The following is an 18,756-nucleotide window of genomic DNA, read 5'->3' on the forward strand; positions in this document are numbered from 1 at the left end:
ACCGTCGTTTATGAGAGAAAAAATGCATTTTCTCTTATAAGCTCTTTAAAAGAAATTGTCAAATACTTTATTAGAGCTTATAAGTTTTCAAATATCTTATAAGATGTTTTGAGAAGCCTATAAGTTTAGTCAAACATCTTCTTAATACATACTTTATTTGATAATCGAAGATGTTTTGCGATCACAATATTACTCCAATTTGTGGAGATAAATTCTAAAAATGGTCAACTATTCAATAAATACAATCAGTTGAGTTCTTACAATTGACGAGATTTTTGAATTTGAGTCACATTAATATATGAATATTTATTTATTTATAGTTGTATTTTTTAATCTGAATTTGGTTTTCATATTTAAATATGTTAAATGACGTATCAAATCTTATCTATAAAAGAAAATAAAATTCGAGAGTAAATATTTGTAAATGCAAGTTGCATGTGAATTAAAAATAGAAACCACTGTGAAAAAGGTGTGCAGGCGAGCAACAAAATGGGCATGAGCGGGGCAATTTTGTCAATACACCGTCGCTTCTAGAATCTCATTATTTTGTCTGACTCAGAGGGTGTTTGCCTAGAATCTCTCTCATATACACACTCTCTCTAAAGGTCTCTCTTTAGGATATTAAAAAAATTTATTGTTTTTCTTTTAATTTGAAAAAGAATACTTCATTATTTTAATAAAAAAATATTATATATAATTAATATAAAAAAATTGCTATTCAAATTATATTTATGAAAAAAATTATATATTCAAGATATTATAAATTTTACAACTAGAAATAGTCGTTGATAAAGAAAATATCAATTATATATTTATGTTAATATTCACTAGCAAACATTTTAGGTAATAATTCGTTTTTTTATTTTTGTAAAAGAATATCTATTAAATTTTTATTTAGAGTTAAACTAATGTGAACTATTTGTGAAAGTATTTTAAAATATTTAAATATAAAATATATTAAAAAAATAATTTATTTGATTTTAATGGTATATATATATATATATCATTTTATCGATAAAAGATCTTATTATGCCAAACACTCTAATACCTTATATTCATATCTTATAAACTTTAACATTTTATTTTATCCAAACACTCTAAAAACTTATTTTTAAAATAAGATCCAAGACTTTATAAATTTTTAAAATATCTTATAAAATATAGGAGATTATAAAATATTTTAAAAAAATTTAGTCAAACACCGTATCAGTTTCAAATCCCAAATCTTGTAAGCTGGTCTTCTAGATGAAGTTGCCAAATCATACTAAATGTCTAAATGAAGGCACCACCACATCTCACACTGGGGAACCGAATGTATGTACGTGTTGACTTCAATCTGTCTCCTCGCTTTCTTCATTAAATCTTCTCCCATCCTCAAATTAAAGCTCATTTGATTCCATGACAAATTGTAGATCCAGACTTACAAACAAGTGAGAGTTTTATAATTGATCCGGGTTGAATATAACAATTTTTATGAGGTCACATGTCTCGATCTCCTTATATAAATTCAAACAAATCTATGATTCTTGAAAAAAGAAAATACATTAGATTAATTGAAAGATTTTCAGCTAAAATCCTCCAATATCAGTTCAAGATCAAGATATATGTATTCAAATTGAGGTAAAAAGTGATAAATGTATTGCACTATAAACGCAAGAAATGAGGGTATTTATACAGTTATATGTGCGCTCACTTGTCTGATTTACGTGTCATTATCTCAAATCATGAGTTATCAGATGACTTGTGGTATAGATTTTAAGTCGCTGGAGCGAATTATTGAATGGATCCCGATCCCAAATAAAAGACAGAAATTCTTATGTTTTATTGGTATTTTAATATTGTTGGAGGGTTATTTATATTATTTTTTAAATGAGGATAATATGCCCACATTTACTTTCGCCACATTCGTCTTAATAATCGAAAAATTGCGGCAAACTTTTGGACTTATCAACCGCATAAAAATTAAAGGTAAAATTATTTATTGCATTAGAATAAGGACAATGTACTTAATTTAATTATGTAGGTGGAATTTTAAATTCGGTTGGGTGAAGAGATTAGTTATGTTAAATTAAAATTGGTGAGTTGATGGGTTCTAGAAGTGATTAATCGTGGCCGGCTGGCCTTGCGAAAGGGACTTCACTTTGAAAAGCGATGTCTTCTAGAATGTCGCCACTACATAAGGTGCGGTGCCTAACATACGTAAATAATATCGAAATTACATATCTATTAAAGGGGTGTTAAGGTATTTATAATTAGAGTCCACCTAGTCTAATCATATCAAAATAATGTACGAAATGTTGCACTTCTGATATTCAATTAATAAATTAATATAATTAAAAATTAATAATAAAATAAATTTATATAAAATGAGACAAACACTCACATATCTCGAATGGGTATTTAAACTCTCAATCAATATTAATGGATAGATTGAGACATTGATAATTAATTTTGTGGAGCCCATATCACTTTTCATTTTGGTGGACGTAAGAAAAGTGTGGGAAATTTCATGCGCAACTGTGGTTGTGAGCCGATGCAAACAGTGTTGTGTTCTAGAAAGAAGAGTAGGAAATAGTAGTATACATAGAGAACGTGATTGAGGCATTTCGTTGCATTTTGGCCTCTGAATTTTCTGTGGAGTCGGTGAAGAGTGGAGACTAAGCGACACGCGAAAAATATAGGCCCCACTACTGGAATTTATGACACTAGGCGGAGACCTTGTCCAGTTTAAATATCACAGAAATTCTAATCTCGATTTACTTTATTTTATTGTTTATTTTGATAATATTTGATTGATACTTTAAATGAGAATTCAAATGATGAAACTCTGATGAGTATGTCTATAATATTCAGATCACGGAAATTGTTTGTGTGTAGTTAGTTTAATTAATTAAGTAATTGAGGAGTGAGGTATGATTGCTTTCATGCGATATTTTAAACATAAAGTTTAAACGCACCATTAGGAGTAATCCACGCGGAAGCTTGTTTCCCGCCAAAAATAACTAACCTATATCGGTTTTCAATTTCAAATTCAGCACAATTTTTCATCCGTCTCTCGTTGGCTCAGAAACAGAGTACATGCTCGCTTGACTGAAGAATTTTAAAAATTTAAGTCAGAAGAGCTTCGCAATGTCGGCAGCAAAAGCGAGCGTGAAGCGAGTTTCCGAGTCGGAGAATTTGAATTCGGATCGGCGAAAGCGAGTTATTGCAGAAGATGATTTTGATGCGGCCATCTCAAGGTCGACTTGTACACTTCACTCTTTCTCGTTGTTGATTTAATATAGTTCTATCAAATATTTTTCCTCATAAATGATAAGGCTGATGAAGTTCTGATCAAATGCAGTGATATTAAAGGTATTATGAGCGCTCTTCAGCAGATCAAAGAGAAGGCGCAGAAAGATGGTCAGAAGAAGAATGAAGAGACAATTTCTAGGTGGAAACCTCTGTATCTTTCCTCAGACCTAGATTGATTTTATGTATCTTTAAGTCTATTTATCTTGACGATAATATTTTAATCTCGAATGAAGTTTTGATTTATTTACATTGTGGCGAAAGGAGTGTCCGATCTTATTTCTTTCAAATTACGTGGACTTAATTTGAATTCATCTTTTAAAGTATGTGCAGTTATTAGTCTGCTTTTTGTAACTAATTTGAAATTTTCACGCTATGTTTTTTTTTGTTTTCGGTTTTATCAATCTCAACACACAGACTCATTCAGCTGTACAACTACAAAACTAAAACATGGAAACTTGTTACCAGGTCACTGCACTCATTTCTTGTATCCGAATACATGCTTAAGCAATCTAGTTAACTTGCATGCTTTTCACGCATTTGTTAACTTCTCAAGTTTAGTGGGTTATCGTACCAAACTCTGTGTCTCTAAGCTGTCCAAAAAATTGGACTCAGGAAGCATAAGTACTAAGGATATTTTTGCTTGTATCTCATACATAGAAATCGAAAGATAATGGAAAACCAGGAAAAGGTGAACATAAAATCCAATAGAAAAATGGAATTCACTTTTATGTATAATCCATCACTTTCACATCCTTCATATTGTAGATAAATGAGATCCTTGAATCAGAATTCCGTTTTGGCAGAGAGATAAGTTACCAAATACTAATGGCTCTTAACAGTGTAATTTGCCTCTCTTTCAATTATGGCATGCCCTGCATTATGTTATTAATACCACAAGCATAGGTTGCTCAAGCAAACTCTGATGTTTTCTCTTGACAGTGTGGCTTCAGAGATCAAATCAAGTTTTGATGAGTTGAAGTCAAAACTTGATAAAGAAAGGTGAGATGAAATCCTCATATCAACTGAGTACTAATAGTGTTTGCACAATCACATAATCAATACACTTGTCTGATTAATTTCTGGTTCACATTCTCCGACTTGTTTCTTCAATCCAATTGAAAGGCAAAGCTTTGCGAAGGGACTCTTAAAGAGCTCGAAAGAGGTTTATTATTTAATAACAAAAGAAAAGTGATTGGATTTGGTTATCTCATACCACATTCCATGCTTGACTTTGACCCAATGAACTTTGCATCTGTACAGTGTGAAAACTTACTGAAGAATGAGACTGCAAAGTTCCAAGGAACGTATGAGAAGTTCTGCAAGGAGAAAGCTGAACATCTGCAGGCTCTGAACGGTAATTCTCCCAAATCTTGTTTGTCTCTTATTTCTGGACAACATGCCCGTGAAAAAGTATTTGAATTTTTGGGTAACAGCTTGATGCTCTTTGTTTGATAACTACCTCAAATTCAGAATTAGAATATTGAAAAAGATGAAAATAGGAGGACTCGCAGCTGCATGGAAGTGACAAATTTGCTTACTCCCATTTAATGAGAAGATGGAATTCATTTTAAGAGATAAAAAATGTTCTCACGTGATGTTTGCGATGCTGGTTTATCCTGAAATAACACCATTCTTTAGAATTAGACACTATATTAATGATAGTGTTACATCTCTACTCTATTTACACATGTTAGAGTGCTTGTAAGTGTATATAATCAAACCAAATAGTGTTGAATTTTCTGCGTACCGGCCCAGAAAGGACCTTAAAAATTGGGGCTCTAAGCTAATGTAACATTTTTTAAATCTTATTTTGGCAGATGTAATTGCCAAATATGAAGAAGAGAAGGAAAGATTTTTTGCGCGATATGAACAGCTAAGTGAGCATAGGAAACTTTTCTTATCTACTACCTTGCATGTGGAGAAAATGCACGAATAATTCTTAAAACCTGTTCTTAGGGAAGAAAGAGAAGAGTATGATATCTGAACATGAGAAAGCAAGTGCAGCAAGAATAGCTCAACTGGAAGAATCCCTGAAGAAGAAGAAGCAGGTGAAATAACTCGACGTGAATCATCCTCACTGGCTCGTTCAGTCCAGAAGGAAGTTGCAGTGACTTATTTTTTTGTATGCAGGACGATAAAACCTTCACCATTCTAAGAAAGACCCTGGGTTCATTTTTTGGAAATGCCTCAGATGAGGACTTCCCTCCCGATGACTGAAGGATATTTCCATTGGTCTGTCGCAAGGGAAGTCCGTTTCTAACTTCCCGGCTTGAAAGCAATCTACCTAATGGTATCCAACCTTTTTATGCAGAGCATTTAATACCCCTTCAGAAAGCTTTTTAGTTCAGTTAACCCTGAATTTCATTGAGCTAGTGTCATTCTTAAACTGGATTTCAATGTGTCGAGTTGTTGATGGTTGTCGTTACTCCATAATCTTCATTTTTCTGCTGCAACACATGGATGTAAATACAACTGAGCTCCATTTGAAGTTGCTCTCCCCGTCTGAAATATTCAACTATTACTAAAATACATCCAAATTTCAAGTAATTATTTATGAAAGAATACTTACCACTGTTAAATAGAATTAAGTAATAACGGCAGAAATAATGAAGTAGTTTGTAATGCATATTACTGACTGTATTTAATGGATAATTTGTTTTTAAAAAATATTCATTCGATGTCCTGATTTAATGCGCAACACGTAATTAACTTTGTATATAAAGGCAAATTATTAGCATAAATGTCTGAAAACAGCTTCGTTTAATATGGGATGTAGCACTCTTGTCTTCCCCTCCTTACAGCTCGACAAAATTAAAGCCCGACCTGTTTGACAATTATCACCTGGATCATACCTATAAGATCCAAGAGCAAACAATTTATCTTCTCAAGATTCTTTGCACATTCTGAAATTCACTAAATATTCCTAAGCCAGAAATCAACAAGAACGACATATCAAACTCAAAAGCAGGAGCAAACCGCCTGAAGTGGCAAAAAATAAAATGCAACTTGAATGTCAAATGACATCAACAGCGCTTTGACGTAAGTTGGTAATATTTTGCAAAATCAGCATGGCGCCATGGATTCCGAATTCTTCTACTCTGAATCTCAAGCACTTTGCTATATAAATTTAAAAGTCATTCTAAACATCTTGAGTACATATAAGGGCATACAAGCACTCGGAGCATGAGTTTCAGTCAATAAATATATTTAGTTCAAACTCCCACGCCAAAGCTTTGCATTGAACCAAACACCCTCTCTATCCAGTCGCTCTCTAATTTGAGGGACATTTAGTTAAGTAAACCAGTTCACTCCCCTGTCAATGGAACTCACATCCATATATATTATAAGGCTGCCAAAGGCAAAGAAACTGGCATCTCCGGGTCGTTGCCACGAAAAATAATTGCTCCAAGCACAGAACATCAAGCTCCTTTCTTCTTCAGCTCTTTGGATTGTTTAATATCCTTTGTGAGCATTCTTGGAGCTATAGCCATAGCCATTAGTTCTTGGAAAAGCAGCTTGCAGGCATATGGAATGTGAACCTGCAAGAAAAGAAAAATGTCTCAGTCTAGACTTAACAATTTTGAAATTCCAGATAAACCTTGGTTTATAGTACATGAAAGATGAGTCACTCACAACCAAGCAGATAAACTAATGGAGAGTGACATCCAAATATTACCTGGACTATGTCAGTTTTGTTCTTGCAGCCTCTGCACTCAAATGAGTTCTTTTTGAGGTTGGCAATAGCTATCAATCCACACTGTTCACAGACATGGATCCTGTAAGCATCACTTTGGTCAAACAACCTTTCCTTTAAAAAGTGAGCAGCGCCATGTGCAATCATGCAATCTCGTTCCATTTCACCAAATCGGAGACCACCATCACGAGACCGTCCTTCCGCAGGTTGTCTAGTGAGGATCTGAACAGGACCCCTACCACGAGAGTGAATTTTGTCATCCACCATGTGCTTCAGCCTCTGATAGTAGGTTGGCCCAAGGAATATCATAGCTGAAAGCCTCCTGCCAGTATGACCATTATACATTGTCTCAAAACCACGCATCTGGTAGCCACATTTATGAAGAGCTTTGCTGATGTTATCCACAGTGACATCAGTGAAGGGAGTAGCATCACCTTCCTTTCCCATGTGTGCCGCAACTTTTCCCATGACACACTCAATAAGCTGACCAATAGTCATACGGGAAGGAATAGCATGGGGATTTACAATGATATCAGGAGTGATGCCTTCCAATGTCCATGGCATATCTTCTTGTGTGTACGTCATGCCCACTGTTCCCTTCTGACCATGCCTACTACTGAATTTGTCTCCAATTTGAGGTATTCGTACTGATCTCACCCTCACTTTTACAAATCTTAACCCATCAGCATTTGTGGTCAGCAGGACTTGATCCACAATTCCAGTTTCACTGTGACGTAAGCTTGTGCTGTGATCTCGCTTTGTATAGCGAGCAGCTTGCCCCTGGGCGTCGTCAGGAGAAATGGGAGTGGTTTTCCCAATAATCACATCTTCCCCAGAAACTCTAGTACCTGGAGGAGCAAGTCCATCATCATCCAATTTATCATACGAACCATGGCGCATACCCATGGTGTTGGCTCGATCAGGGCGTCCAAAATCTTCCTTGACCAATGTACCCATCTTCTTTTCCTCATCTCTATATGAACGGAAAAATAATGAGCGGAAAAACCCACGGTCAATTGATGACTGATTCATAATGACAGAATCTTCTTGGTTGTATCCAGAGTAGCAGGCAATGGCAACAATTGCATTAATGCCAGCAGGTAGCTGCCTAAAATGCAAATGCTCCATTGCTCGAGTAGTGACAAGAGGCTTTTGTGGATAGTACAGTACATATGCCAAGGTGTCCTGAAAGAAAAGGCTAAGAAGAGTAAAATTTAAAAGATCTGAAAAAGAGTAGAAATACTTGAGAAGAAATCAGATCCATACCATTCGGAATTGGTAGTTGGTGACATATATACCCATGGCCTGTTTACCCATAGCTGACTGGTACGTATTACGAGGGGACTGATGAAGGAAAAACAGATATCAGTTACATGAACAAACTTTGACCAACTGAATGGATTGCAGATTCAAAATCACCTGGTTGTGATCTGGGAAGGGAATGATTGAAGCACAAACACCCAGTATCAACGATGGGTGGATCTCACAGTGAGTATAGGTATCAGAATAAGCCTCAGTTGGATTTAACCTCGCATTTACAAGATCCTAAAACAAAAGAACTAATCATGTCAGCATCTCAAGAGCTATAATGTCCCGCAATACTATACAGTATGTCAAATCACTCACGCCTATTGTCATGGAAATCATAGTTGTTTCTTCTTCTTCAGTATCAATGTATTCTATAAATCCCTTTGCAACAAGGTCATGCCAACCACCATCCTCAGGAGATTCCTGGAAACAAATATGTGAATAAGCAAAAGCATAAATAAAAAATTAGAACTTTACGGAAATTCGAGAAAGAGGATAATGGAATGTTCCCAAAATATGGCATCTCACGCACTCTTTGTTGCAAGGCTCGAATATCCTTCTTCTTGATAAGCAGTCTTTGCTTTTCCACAATAAACAACGGACGACTGCAGCGACCATAATCAGTATAAATTCGAAGTTCTTTCAAACGAATATCTCGAACCACCCCAACCTCAGTATTGACATCAACCTGTCCACATAACAACAGTCCCAACCTCCATCAGCCGGTATATTGTCATCATAAAATTACCACTGCAGTATTGGTTATACGCAAAACAGAAAATCAATTTGTTTCTTCATTAACAAAGAACTGCTTGGCTTAGATCAGGAAACTGGAATTGTAAAAATGCTACAGATGTGAGTCGGTCACAGTAGAGATATACATCCGACGGCAAAGTTGGAAAAAGTGAACACTTACACGTCTCCTCAAACGTCTCAGAGTTGACACCAACATATCTGGGTTACGATGAATACCAACCCAACAACCATTCACAAATATCTTTGTTGCTTGAGGAATCACAGCAGGGGAGATTTCCTTAAATCAAGGAAAAATCATGTCAATATAGGATGTAATAAATAGAAATATAATCTCAACAAGGCACCCAGACAGAGACAAGGAACTTAATTGGCATAGGCTTTAAAGTTGCTGACCTCGAAGTTTTCAGTACCCCATTCCTCTAGAAATTCTAAAATTTGTTCTCGGTACCCCATTCCTCTAAAAATTCTAAAATTGGATATGCTGCTGAGCCGACTGTTATATACACCATCAATGCAAGGTTCTTCACCAGTCCACATGCCTGACGATATAGCCCCAGACAAATAATAGGTTATTAATTGGGAAAATAAATAAACCAAAAGAAGCAACTGAATCATCCAGTACATGCTAAAACAAATCACCTACTTGTCCTTCAGGTGTTTCTGCAGGACACATCATTCCCCACTGTGAATTGTGCAATTGCCTCGGTTTAGCCAGTTTCCCTGGGAAAACAAACAAGAGAGAGCTGAATCTAGAGGACAACAAAAGAGATCACTGAACAAACACAACATAATCTTCATTGAAGATACGAATCCATGTGAGCCACATTAATTCTTTTTGTGAATCTTGCATGGGTCATAAATTTTTTACGTATGGAAACAGAGTCGAGGAGAGCAAACAAAAAGGAGATCTACTGGTGCTAATCAGAGTCGAGCAGAAAATACTGAAGCAGGAACAAGAGCAACAAATACCTTCACGGCCAATGGGAGAATTGAGTCTTCGCAAATGTGACAGCGTAGAGGCATAAGTCAAACGATTTAACACCTGCAACATGACCACTGTGAACAAATGCCTCACATGAAAACAAATTTCTAAAGCACATCATATTCTAATGCGACTTATTTGCATAAGGGTCAACCTGCGAAACCCCAGCTCTGGTACCCGCAGCATTTGCTTGGCCCCAGTTGCCAGTAGCAAGCGAGTATTTTAGACCACTGGTAATGGTTTTTGCTTTTATTGCAAATTGCAAATTCACATCTTTTCCATTATCTACACACTGAGGGAGCACAAGTAAAATAAAATTAGAAAGCATGGCATACATCTAACATATTACTGAAAGGCTTAGGAATTTGTACAAACCTTCTGAACATAAGACCTCACATCCCTGGTCAACTTTCTGAATAGCTGCATCATAAATTGAAGGGAAAAACTCAAAATGTCAAAGTTTATGATGTACAGTTAAATGATAATCAGACAACATTATGAAACACACCATACGGAATAGGCCACCAAGCAGAGGACCGGCAAGATCCAGTCTCTTATTGCCATAGTGATCTCTATCATCTTCTGCCCTTCGGCCAAGAGCACACAGCAGGAGCCGGTGGATGATATACCTGGACGTTGTGACCACAAACATTGCTTCAACATCAACATCAACATTGCCACATAAACAGACCCAAACAGGAAATTACGTACCCAAAATAATAGGCTTTCTTTGTCTCACAGTATTCACCAACACCAACATGAGGAAGCATTTCTTTTTGAAGAATCTCTTTCGCATACCTGCACAATTAGACAAAAAGTTTCTACATCAGATCTGGACGCAAGTGAAAAACCATAAGATGAGTAACCCAATTTCAGTAACATGTACTTGATCCTTTTCTCCCTGGTGACACCAACAGTGGCTCCTCTTTTTCCAATGTAGTCCAGAGCTACCTGCATTTATGTTTGGTCATTAAGCTACCAAACAAGAAATAGGAATAAAGAAAAAAAAGAAATAGAACACCTATATGGCATATACAGCTTGCTTGATATTGTGTTGCAAAGTCTAAGGAAGAGCCCACAATCTTCTTTTTTAAGCACAGAGGAGCTTAAAATATTTACATGTAATGTAATGTTCACACTAATCATTCAAGAACTATTATCAAGGAGCCACCTGAGGCTTTGGCAGGTTCTGTTTCATACTGCCGGCACATCCATTTGAAGAACCCATTCAAGAATATGGAGGAAGGAACAGCAACTAGCAGTTGCAATCATAAACATATGATGCAACAATGTACTGTAAGTACCTGTTGATTCTGGATGACAAACGCTTCTTCTAAGGAGGGCCTCAACAGCTCCATCATTTGAGTATCCGAGAAATTGTAGCAGATATGCTCTAATATATCTTTGTCAGCAACAAACCCTAACGCTCGGAAAACAATAATAATGGGAATCTCCGTGCGGATGTATGGTAGGGTGGCCCGTATGTATTGGCCTGATGAACCCTGCAAGTACAAACAGTATGATATATTAAAGAACAACGCAGGCAACAAAACATAAGCATCAATCCTGCATTGACAGAAGCCAAATCTTTCCATTACCCCTTTTGCACTAGCCCGAGAAAGCATCCGGACAAACATTGTGCTTGGGGGTCTGTTTTGGGTCTCTGCCATGGACCGGACCTCTGCCACATAAGCATATTTGTTTGGTTGCCTCTTTTTGAATACGTATACATGATTGGTGCTCATCTTCTCCTGAGCGATTAACACCTTTTCACTTCCATTGATGATGAAATAACCACCCTGGTCATATGGACACTCTCCCAGCTCTGTCAAATCCTTCTCGGAATTTTGATATAGCGTACAATAACTCGACCGAAGCATTATAGGAACCTAAGTAAGAGCAGAAAAGAAATATGATCAAGGCACCTTCAAGCAAAACCTGAACCATCAAATGTTAGGAGTACATTACATAATGCTGGACAACTGTACCTTTCCAATGAAGACTTTAGTGAAATCCTGAGTCTCAGTAACTTCTTCACCGTCATGACCCTTCTTGATGACTCTCTTGGTGACATCCACATACAGAGGAGCTGAATATGTCAAATTCCTTAATCTTGCAGCCCTAGGAAACAATGTGGCAGTTTCTCCGTCTGACTCTGTCATCATTGGTTTGCTGAGGTATATCTGGCCAAAACTAATCTTGTAAATAGTCTGCAAAAATCACGAAGCAACACCAAGTTAGATAGATTCTGAGCTGAAGCATCTCGCATACACAATACCAATAGCTTCATTGTATCGATAAGACAGTTCAGTCTTGTGCAACATTCTGAATACATAAAGTATTTACTTTGTTTACTGAAATAATGAATAAATGCCATTCCAGCATATTCTCCAGTTCCCCCTTCAAAAGTTACTCAGAGTCGTGTTATAGCTTCACCTCCAGTGAAATAATTTATTAGCCAATTTACAAAACATCCATATCTTCAGTTGTGCACAAACCTTCAAGAACTTTAAAAGTGATCTCAGTGACAAAGTATGCCATCCAAACCTCAAATCTTTTTACACGCGACCACCAAGAACTGAAAATTTATTAACCGATATTTAGAGGTCTTTAAGTGGCATATGGTCAGCATCATCAACCAACACCATATCTATTATTAATTACAAATCCAGTCCCCTATCCCCAAAACCTTGTCAAAAGACTGGAAACAAGGGGACATCGTCAAGCTTCGCTTGTTTCTAATTTTTTATTTTATGTAATTTAATTGAGGTCCTGAAATTTTAAGATTAAATACTTACCATAATCAACCACCACTTAAACTAAATCATTCCAAAACCCTAACAACATCGTCAGTTGCCAAGATATACCATACCCAAGATCCCTTCCTTCAATTGTATATTCTCTTAAAACATTGCTATTTCCTCAAGAAAACCTAAAAAACACTAGAAAAACCCTGTTCCGATAACTTTTCTAGTCCAGCCCTAACAATCTTCTAGCAAAATCCTTGTTTCTCTTAGAACCTTGAATACCAGTTACAGAATGCGACAAATGAATGAACCTCGGCGAATTCGGGCTGGTGACCCGGATTATGCTGGGACTCGGGTCGGATCTCGATATCGGCGGCCTCATCAACGATTTCTTGCATAGTGTTCTGTATAAACTCGTCGAATGAGTCGAGTTGCTGGCGCACCAAACCCTTCTCCTCGAAGTAAGCACTGATCACCGGCCACGCATCCTCCTGCGTTATCTCCTCGTCTTCATCCTCTTCTTCCTCGTTGTAGTCCTGGTCATAGTACTCCTCCTCCTCCATCTTTCTTTTGTAACGAATTTCTGTCTTTCTTGCTCTGATTCAATTCAAGTCAACCCAAGTGTCAAAACCCTCCTTTATAGTATAGATAGATAGATACACGGATTAGTGTCTCGCTGTCCGGAAGGGAGACGCTCCTGCGAAAGAAGAGGGACAACAAGCGAGGCGAGTGTCCGGTCTTTTATTGTCGCTACAGCAGCCAGCTGTTCAGGGTACTGGGCCGCGAGCCTTCCCTCATGTTCAGGTCAGGCCCATTTGGAAGCCCATTTTCACTCTGGGCTGGATCTTTTACAGTTTACTCCCTTTCCATCTTTATTAATATTCTGTAATTTCTTTATGGAAACTCTTTTTTTTTTTTGAAACTCATTCAAACTCTTTTTTTATATGCACGAAATTGTTGGAGAATCAGTTCTGATCTTATTTTAAAATAAAAATATAAAATAAATTAATGACATGTAATATATACAATATATTATAGAAAATTGTTTCATATAAATTTAACATAATTATTTGTACGTATGTACATTGTAGAATATACAATAAGTTTTTATATATAATAATCGGAAATGAATTATGAGGTATAATGTAATATACATATATAATAAAGATGTAATAATATATATATATAAATTATGGTAAGGGCCGTATACATGTAATCGGGTAGTACTAGTAGTTCAACAGACCATGAGACGCTAATTGCTGACCACCTGATATGCTTCCTCAAATATTACGTTATGTATTTATCTGTATCTAAATTGAGTTTGTCTAAGAGAATTCCCATAGTAGCTGCAGTGAAGCTGGTGGCCTTGGGTGCTGTTGTTTCTGCAATTGTAGTCATGACGTCTTCAACATGAAGTTGGAATCCAGATATACAAATTCACCCACCTTCAACTACGTAATTCACGTTCACTCATCATCTATACCTACACGTAATTCACGTTCACTCATCATCTATACCTACACCTACCTGTATACGCATACTTTAATAATTAAGTCTAGCTAGCTAGTTGATCTTATGTATACGGATGGCTTCACTTCAGGTACTTTGTGTTGATGAATGCAATAGCAAGTGGTTATTCACCCTTCCAGGAATTCATGTGCTCACTTCCATCTTGCTTTTTGATTTGGTCATCTCTTCCTCTTCATTATATGTATGTAGATTATGGGTTGCTGCTGGGATTCAAGTATATCCGCGCGTTTAGCAATAGTGTGTGTGGACGTGCGCCCGTGCATGCACTAAATATTGAGGAACACAAGAATATTTTCTTGTAATTTTGTCATCATCAAGACCTCTTTATTTTTCACTTATGGCGATTTTGTATACATATATAACATGCTAATCATACTTGAAAAACTTTTATCTAAATCAAATTTAATCGAACTAAATTAATCATACAACAAATATAATTCACTTGTTATGTAATTAGTCACTTTCCTTTCATTATATACAAATTACATTATAAATATATTATATTTGTTTACAATTATTCAAGTTTGGGCTACTCCATATGAGTTACACAGGCGTAAGGGAAATGTGCACTTCACTTTTAACTCATGAAACTACTTATCGGGCTTGGGTTCAGACAAGGCCCATATTTGATGTCAGCAGTATGTAATTAAACTGAGCTAACACTGGAGTGGGAAGCATTGAATGCCCATTTTCTCTTTGGGCCCCTATTAGTTCTTCGTGTGGGAATTTTTAAAGAAAGAAGATGGTGGTGACTGGTGACTAATAAGAATCTGCATTGATCACTTGGAAGTATATACCTGACTACGCTACGAATTTCAGATTGCCGATTAAAAACCAAGGAACCAGCACCATTACTTCACCCTCCAGAAAGGATCAAGATATAAGTTGGAAAAATCCTGACCATGGAATTGGATACAGCCACACGATCAACACCCCAGTCTTCCTCATGATATTTTTTCAGCCAATATCTCCCGATTTTCTTGAAATGGGGTGCCCACAAGCTCCCTAAGCATTAGCAGAAAACTGGACGAAGGATAAAGCTTCCGCAATGAGTTGTACTCTTGTGTTCAATCCCTTCTTCTCCAATTCCACCATTAGAGAATCAAGAAAACCTCCAAATGCTCTTTCCTGCTCAAATCCATCTGTTCGAATTCTCTGTTCATCGTCCGCTCCAGATCACTCCACCGCAACTGGTACTCGCAATAGCATTCCGTTTCTTGAATCTTATTCTATTTATGTGTGTTTCGCGATGAACCAACAACAGAGGCTACTGAAATTTTGGTGTTGGAAAATGTTGTTCTCTTTGTATGTGGTGTTTAGGGGCTGGAGTCTTTCGATAAGCTAACAATGTCCAACTTGAAGGAACGTCGATAAATTACAGTCGGAGCGTAATGCTGTCTGTCTTAGTCAAATTTATGGCGGTTTTGGCAGATTAGTTCTGGGTTCATGAATATGATATGATATCCATAACCAAACAAATGTAACATGCTGGTAGACTTCCTCGTAAGGCTTAAAATTTTCCATTGTAATGATGTTTCTTTAGTTAAGACACTGCTAATCATGTTTCTTCATTAGCCAAATAGCATGGTTTTCTGGAGGTCTATGGTTTCTGTTTGCGGATTCCGCTGAAAGATGTTTCTTGGAGCGCAGTTGCTATAAAATCCTTTATGTCTTTGAAATCCTCCATTTATGTGCTACAAACGCAACAGAATATAGCATTTCGTTCCATTGATCGCACATTTATACTCCACATTCGTCAAAGATCACCAACAGCCATTTTCATGAGTTTATATATTCAGATAGACTGATCAATCAGGAAATAGCATTGATATGGACTTGAAAAATGTTAAAATTGCTGATGCCTAAATTCTAGGCCTTGACATTGTTGATGATTAGAAGTTAGCTGTGAATAAAAAAAGATGCTGCCTTCTTTTTCTATTGTATCTTTTTCTCTCGTTTACTCCATTGTTCAGAGTATTTGCTTGACTGCATGCATAACTCAATCAAACCACAGAGACATCTGGAAACAATGCTTCGTTGACTGGTGGCGCATATGATTTTGAAAGAGCAACTACTTCACTTTCACACAAATTGTTGTCTTCATCAAAGAAGGTAACACTTGTACGACACGGTCTTAGCTCTTGGAACAAAGAAGGCAGGGTTCAGGTTTGTTCCCTTATAATTGCCATTTCTTACACAAAGCTTATTATTAGAAGTTTTATCTAAGGAGGTTTGCTTCTTTTTCTGAAAACCCAATTGCTCTTTTGGCTTCAAGTGAAGTCTATGATTTCCTGAACTTGTCAAGTTCCATATTCTTCTCAGTTGTCTCTAGCCAGGAATACGTTCCAAAGATCTCAATTGTCAAAGTTGTTACACCATAGTTGTTTTTTGATAGGTCTGATTTGACATCCACAATATTCCTCTTACAAGATAAAAATAATTTTTTTTTTCCCATGTGAGATCATGACAAGAACAAAAACATTGATACAATGCTTAAAAGTAAAATCTAGTAATGAACCAACATCTTACTTACCTTCTGTGCCTTTTCGGTTCAACCATCCAGTCTTGAATTTTATAGCTGCTAATCATGTAGTTATGCATGTAGGGCAGCTCAAACCTGTCCATCCTAACTGAAGCAGGTGTTGGACAAGCAGAAAGATGCAGGGCAGCCTTAGTGGATATGCACTTTGACCAGTGTTTTTCGAGTCCAATAACTCGTGCCAAGGTTTTATTGCTTACAATTAAATTGGTTAGTTCTCAAGGCTTTGAACTACTTCCTCAACTTCTCAAAATGCCACTTTATTATGCAGTCTACTGCTGAAATTTTATGGCAAGGGAGGGAGCAGCCTTTGGTTTATCTTGACTCGCTAAAGGAGGCTCATTTGTATTTTCTTGAAGGCATGAGAAATGGTACGTCTCCCTTCTCCCTCTTAGGTCTTCAATGAGCTTGTTACGAATATAATACTCTTACTTCCATACTTACGAGTGAAGGTTGAGTTATACAGAAGTAATAATATTGAAGGGAAAAAGGGGGAAAAAATTAACATGCTTCACAATGAAATTTAGGCAAAATTTGATAGATCTCCAGGTGATCACTTTGTAAATCACATTTAGTGTTTGGAGGCAGTGGATGCCAGGGAGAAATATCCCAAGGAGTTTACACAATGGAGAGAAGATCCCTGTAATTTTTGCGTTAATGGCGTCTATCCTGTAAGAAAACTGTGGGAGACAGCTCGAGAAGCTTGGTCGGAAATTTTATTCACACCGGTATGGCTTTTTTCTTCAGAGTATGTCTACTTCATATTCTTTACATGCATATTTACATCTTTCCTCGGCCTTTTGACTGGCTGACAGGGGGAGAATTTCTTGGTTGTCACTCATAAATCAATCTTGAGGGCGTTGATCTGCACAGCTCTCGGACTGGGTCCAGAGAGGTATGCCTAAAAGCTCAACAGACTTTTCTTTTGTTTTGGTTGAGTTTGAGAACACTTCATAGAGCTGATCTTTGAGATTGTTGGCTGATCCAGGTTCCGTGCAATCGACATAAACAATGGTGGATTGTCTGTGTTTAGCTTTAATAAACGTGGGGAGGCGATGCTCAAATCCTTGAATATGACTGCCCATATGTACACTGATCACAGATACCATTACTGAGATTGCATGAGATCATGCTCTCTAACACAAAAACTACTGCTTGTCATTTTGGAAATGTTTTTGCATTTATACAGAAGCAGTGAAGTATGATGTTGGTTGATAGAAATTCTAAGGGTTAGCCAGATCGAAACCAACTATATCACATTTGTTATATAATTAGTTTGATTTGACTAAATTTAATTTGACTAAGAATTTTTGATTGGCGGAAGAGTTTTATTTTAGGAGCTTCCTTCTTGCCAAGTTTTGTGATCCATCTTTTTATTTATAAACTAGCCGTTGTGACATGCCGTCACTGCGTGCATATAATAAATATTATTTCATATGTTTAAAATATATCATGAATAAAAATATATATATAAATCAATATATCATATTTTCAAAAAAGAAAAAATAATGAAAGAAAGAAAGCAACAAAAAAAAAATTAACTTAGGGGCACTATCGGTATAGCAATAAAATTAGTGACGTGGTGTCATAACCATCATTTGTGAAAGAAAAGACCTTCTCTGATATGTTAGTACAGACTAGCAACGGTGGCATGCGGTTTTCGAGCACATAATTTTGTGAGATGCAATGCAAGAACTACCTATAGCTTCTATAATTGATCAGAAAATTGAATGCACATGGTAAACAATCGCAAACAAAAAAGATTCTATAAAATGGTTGTTCTTACAAAAAAAAGTCCATGAAAACTGAATGACAATGAAGTTTTTGTGAACTAAAATGAAAAATTTCATAAATAAAATCATAACTTGATGATCCAATTTGTAATTGTACTTGTTTTCTGCTGGAT

At 36.6% G+C, this 18,756-nt stretch overlaps 3 protein-coding genes across 3 annotated transcripts; 2 read left to right on the plus strand and 1 right to left on the minus strand.

Moving 5' to 3' along the window:
- Positions 2,794-5,788, plus strand: LOC105175536 (DNA ligase 1). The gene is made up of 8 exons (XM_011098000.2): positions 2,794-3,239; positions 3,344-3,433; positions 4,234-4,293; positions 4,417-4,456; positions 4,555-4,648; positions 5,112-5,171; positions 5,251-5,342; positions 5,425-5,788. Exons 1-8 carry the CDS (start codon positions 3,130-3,132, stop codon positions 5,509-5,511), a joined length of 633 nt encoding a protein of 210 aa, XP_011096302.1. The 5' UTR covers positions 2,794-3,129; the 3' UTR covers positions 5,512-5,788.
- LOC105175537 (DNA-directed RNA polymerase II subunit RPB2) lies at positions 6,295-13,504 on the minus strand. The gene is made up of 19 exons (XM_011098001.2): positions 13,093-13,504; positions 12,023-12,244; positions 11,633-11,923; positions 11,339-11,536; positions 10,921-10,985; positions 10,746-10,832; positions 10,543-10,663; positions 10,410-10,454; positions 10,189-10,326; positions 10,022-10,094; positions 9,696-9,772; positions 9,490-9,591; positions 9,213-9,335; positions 8,829-8,984; positions 8,615-8,719; positions 8,408-8,533; positions 8,255-8,332; positions 6,971-8,173; positions 6,295-6,833 (listed from the first exon to the last, which is right to left on the minus strand). The coding sequence occupies exons 1-19, from the start codon at positions 13,342-13,344 to the stop codon at positions 6,714-6,716; spliced, it is 3,582 nt and encodes a 1,193-aa protein (XP_011096303.1). The 5' UTR covers positions 13,345-13,504; the 3' UTR covers positions 6,295-6,713.
- On the plus strand, positions 15,107-18,165 carry LOC105175538 (probable 2-carboxy-D-arabinitol-1-phosphatase). Its single transcript, XM_011098002.2, has 7 exons — positions 15,107-15,504; positions 16,326-16,477; positions 16,917-17,036; positions 17,122-17,221; positions 17,439-17,578; positions 17,666-17,745; positions 17,839-18,165. The coding sequence occupies exons 1-7, from the start codon at positions 15,360-15,362 to the stop codon at positions 17,963-17,965; spliced, it is 864 nt and encodes a 287-aa protein (XP_011096304.1). The 5' UTR covers positions 15,107-15,359; the 3' UTR covers positions 17,966-18,165.

The sequence above is a fragment of the Sesamum indicum genome, linkage group LG12 (assembly GCF_000512975.1).
Source record: "Sesamum indicum cultivar Zhongzhi No. 13 linkage group LG12, S_indicum_v1.0, whole genome shotgun sequence".
In the NCBI taxonomy this organism is placed as follows: domain Eukaryota; kingdom Viridiplantae; phylum Streptophyta; class Magnoliopsida; order Lamiales; family Pedaliaceae; genus Sesamum; species Sesamum indicum.

Excerpts from the sequence above, each read along its gene's own strand:
- LOC105175538 (XM_011098002.2), top strand. The coding sequence starts at position 15,360 with ATGAGTTGTACTCTTGTGTTCAATCCCTTCTTCTCCAATTCCACCATT. Across the intron at positions 17,579-17,665 it reads CGGAAATTTTATTCACACCG|GGGGAGAATTTCTTGGTTGT; the intron begins GTATGGCTTTTT and ends ACTGGCTGACAG. Across the intron at positions 17,746-17,838 it reads CTCGGACTGGGTCCAGAGAG|GTTCCGTGCAATCGACATAA; the intron begins GTATGCCTAAAA and ends TGGCTGATCCAG.
- LOC105175537 (XM_011098001.2), bottom strand. The coding sequence starts at position 13,344 with ATGGAGGAGGAGGAGTACTATGACCAGGACTACAACGAGGAAGAAGAG. Across the intron at positions 10,986-11,338 it reads TTGTCATCCAGAATCAACAG|GTAGCTCTGGACTACATTGG; the intron begins GTACTTACAGTA and ends ACATAAATGCAG. Across the intron at positions 8,174-8,254 it reads CCAACTACCAATTCCGAATG|GACACCTTGGCATATGTACT; the intron begins GTATGGATCTGA and ends CTTTTCTTTCAG.
- LOC105175536 (XM_011098000.2), top strand. The coding sequence starts at position 3,130 with ATGTCGGCAGCAAAAGCGAGCGTGAAGCGAGTTTCCGAGTCGGAGAAT. Across the intron at positions 3,240-3,343 it reads TTTGATGCGGCCATCTCAAG|TGATATTAAAGGTATTATGA; the intron begins GTCGACTTGTAC and ends GATCAAATGCAG. Across the intron at positions 4,294-4,416 it reads TCAAAACTTGATAAAGAAAG|GCAAAGCTTTGCGAAGGGAC; the intron begins GTGAGATGAAAT and ends TCCAATTGAAAG.